At 45.7% G+C, this 2,076-nt stretch overlaps 1 protein-coding gene across 1 annotated transcript; it reads right to left on the bottom strand.

Annotated features, from left to right (window-relative positions):
* Nucleotides 1–258: 258 nt before the first annotated feature.
* On the bottom strand, nt 259–1,467 carry LOC115320631. The gene has a single exon (XM_029980784.2). The coding sequence runs from the start codon at nt 1,465–1,467 to the stop codon at nt 259–261; it is 1,209 nt and encodes a 402-aa protein (XP_029836644.2).
* Nucleotides 1,468–2,076: the final 609 nt, after the last annotated feature.

The raw sequence follows: 2,076 nt of genomic DNA, 5'->3' as shown, positions 1-2,076 counted from the left end.
ATTACACGTCACGAAACGAGTGATGAACTAGAAACAAAGATACCTACGAGAACTTATGACCGCTCGTAGAAATCACAAGACTATGAACGCAAGATAAAAATATGAAACACAATTAAGATCTCTGCAACAAGCGAGTTCCTACGCTACAAGAGGATTGCCCGGCTTTGTTTTCTGAACGTAGGAATAATAGTCGCGTAGGTTATTTTGGCAACAGACTACTCATTCCAGTCACAAAACCGCATCACAGATAGCGGTTGATCAGCGCTCAGAGTCCCTGAGCATTTGTTTTAATTTCTGGAAGTCCCTGGTTGATGTATTTGTACCACGATGTGCCAACTCTGTTCTAATTTCACCGGGGCGCATCGCATCTAGATTCAAAGTCCCACTAGGATTGTCATTTCGCGGAACAACGCTCCTACGTGGTCTTTTCTTTCGACTTTCTTGAATACCACCCAGAGACCAGTACTCGCGAGATCTTTTTGTGTAGTTTCTTACTGGCGGCCTTTGAGTCTGCAATTCTCCCCGCTTCACTATTTTTAAGACGTCCCATGCGGCGTCCCACTTGTCAGTTTTAGTGTGGTGCAGTTTTTTCAGCGTGTCGTTCTTCTTCTCAAGCCCCTGACTGGAATAATGGCCCAGGCAGTGCAGTTGTACATGCTTTTGCGCCGAGTGCGCACAAAATATGTGAATGTAGGGAGTCACACGGTCTCGACCATATCCTTTGCGGTTTGCGCCCAGCCGCACGAAAACGTCGAGAAAAAGTTTTGTTCGCGCCGAGACGTCAGAGCCGGATGTATCATTCTTGTAAACATTAAGTACTTCTCTTAAGATGTTCCAGAGCAAAACAACATCTTCGGCTGTGTCGTGATGAAGGACATCTCGAAGACGACCAGGCAGCTTTTCTAGCAGTACGTCAACGTCAGTTCCTGTCAGCGAACTGAAGCTCCTCCCCTGATGTTTCGAATCATTTGAAGAAAAAAGATGGATACTGACGCCACAATCGTGGATAATCGCAATAAGCTTAGCGACATGGTCCTCTTTCGCTGATGTGTTGCATACTTCTATTGAAGAATCTTTGTCTTGCATTTCAAGAATGAGGTTCTCAACAAGCCTATCAACTATTCTCAATCCCATGTGCATGATGTCAGGTACCACACGGGAGGGCTCTATCATGAGCAGCGGCGGATAACGAACAGAGTTTGTCATATTGTCGCAGTCTTTTTTCATTCCATCTTGGGTACGAGTCATCGCAGATGAATTAAAAAAGCCTGATGGGATGCTGGGATTTGAGCGTTCTTCCTTACTGGCCTTGCAGATTGGACACGGATGGGTTGAAGCCGCCGACTGCATGCCTTGGAGAAGCAAAATAAACTTCAGATCCGCACCGAAGCAGAGATCCACGGACACGAATTTGTCGTCTACAAGAATACCTCTCTGCTTGGACACATCATTGACTTCTTTGATCATATCTCTAAATCCTTCTCGAAGGGCGAAGTAGTTTTCTTTTGTCTGAATAATACCAATAAGGCAGTGATTCTTTGGGCTGTGCCTGTCATCGCCATCTGGTGTTGAAAAGCTCAGCGTGGTCCACGTGCCCTTTCTTGTCACGTTGCATCCGTCCCCTTTGATTTTAACGATAACCGAAGGATTAGATCTACAGAATTCTTCTAAGTTGGCATGGGACTTCTCGGCAGCGGACTTAATGTACCGACAAAGCTCCCGCTTGAAGGACACTTGGGCCCCAGGTGCAGTTCCAGGTGTCCGGGAAAGTTGAAACTCTTCGTCCAGATAGTCTCTTTACTCGGAGATTGTTTTTAATGTAGGAAGACTAGGAAGAACTCGTTTCAGTTCATTCCACGCAGTGTTGCTTACTGTGTGTTCATCTAGAACATACACTAAATCCTCGATACGCTTTTTCTCTGCGTTGGTCATCTCGAAGAACGAGGAATGTGGTAGACTTCTACGCGCATTTTTTGTAACGCTGTCGTCCTCGTAATTCAGTTCATGCAACTGTTCATGGTTGTCTTGAACAAGCACAGAGCTCAGGTGTACTCCGTACTGTAAAACCAAGGCTTC

This window comes from Ixodes scapularis, unplaced genomic scaffold, assembly GCF_016920785.2.
Source record: "Ixodes scapularis isolate PalLabHiFi unplaced genomic scaffold, ASM1692078v2 PGA_scaffold2__306_contigs__length_199485367, whole genome shotgun sequence".
Classification (NCBI taxonomy): domain Eukaryota; kingdom Metazoa; phylum Arthropoda; class Arachnida; order Ixodida; family Ixodidae; genus Ixodes; species Ixodes scapularis.
This window is presented reverse-complemented; position numbering and strand designations above follow the sequence as displayed.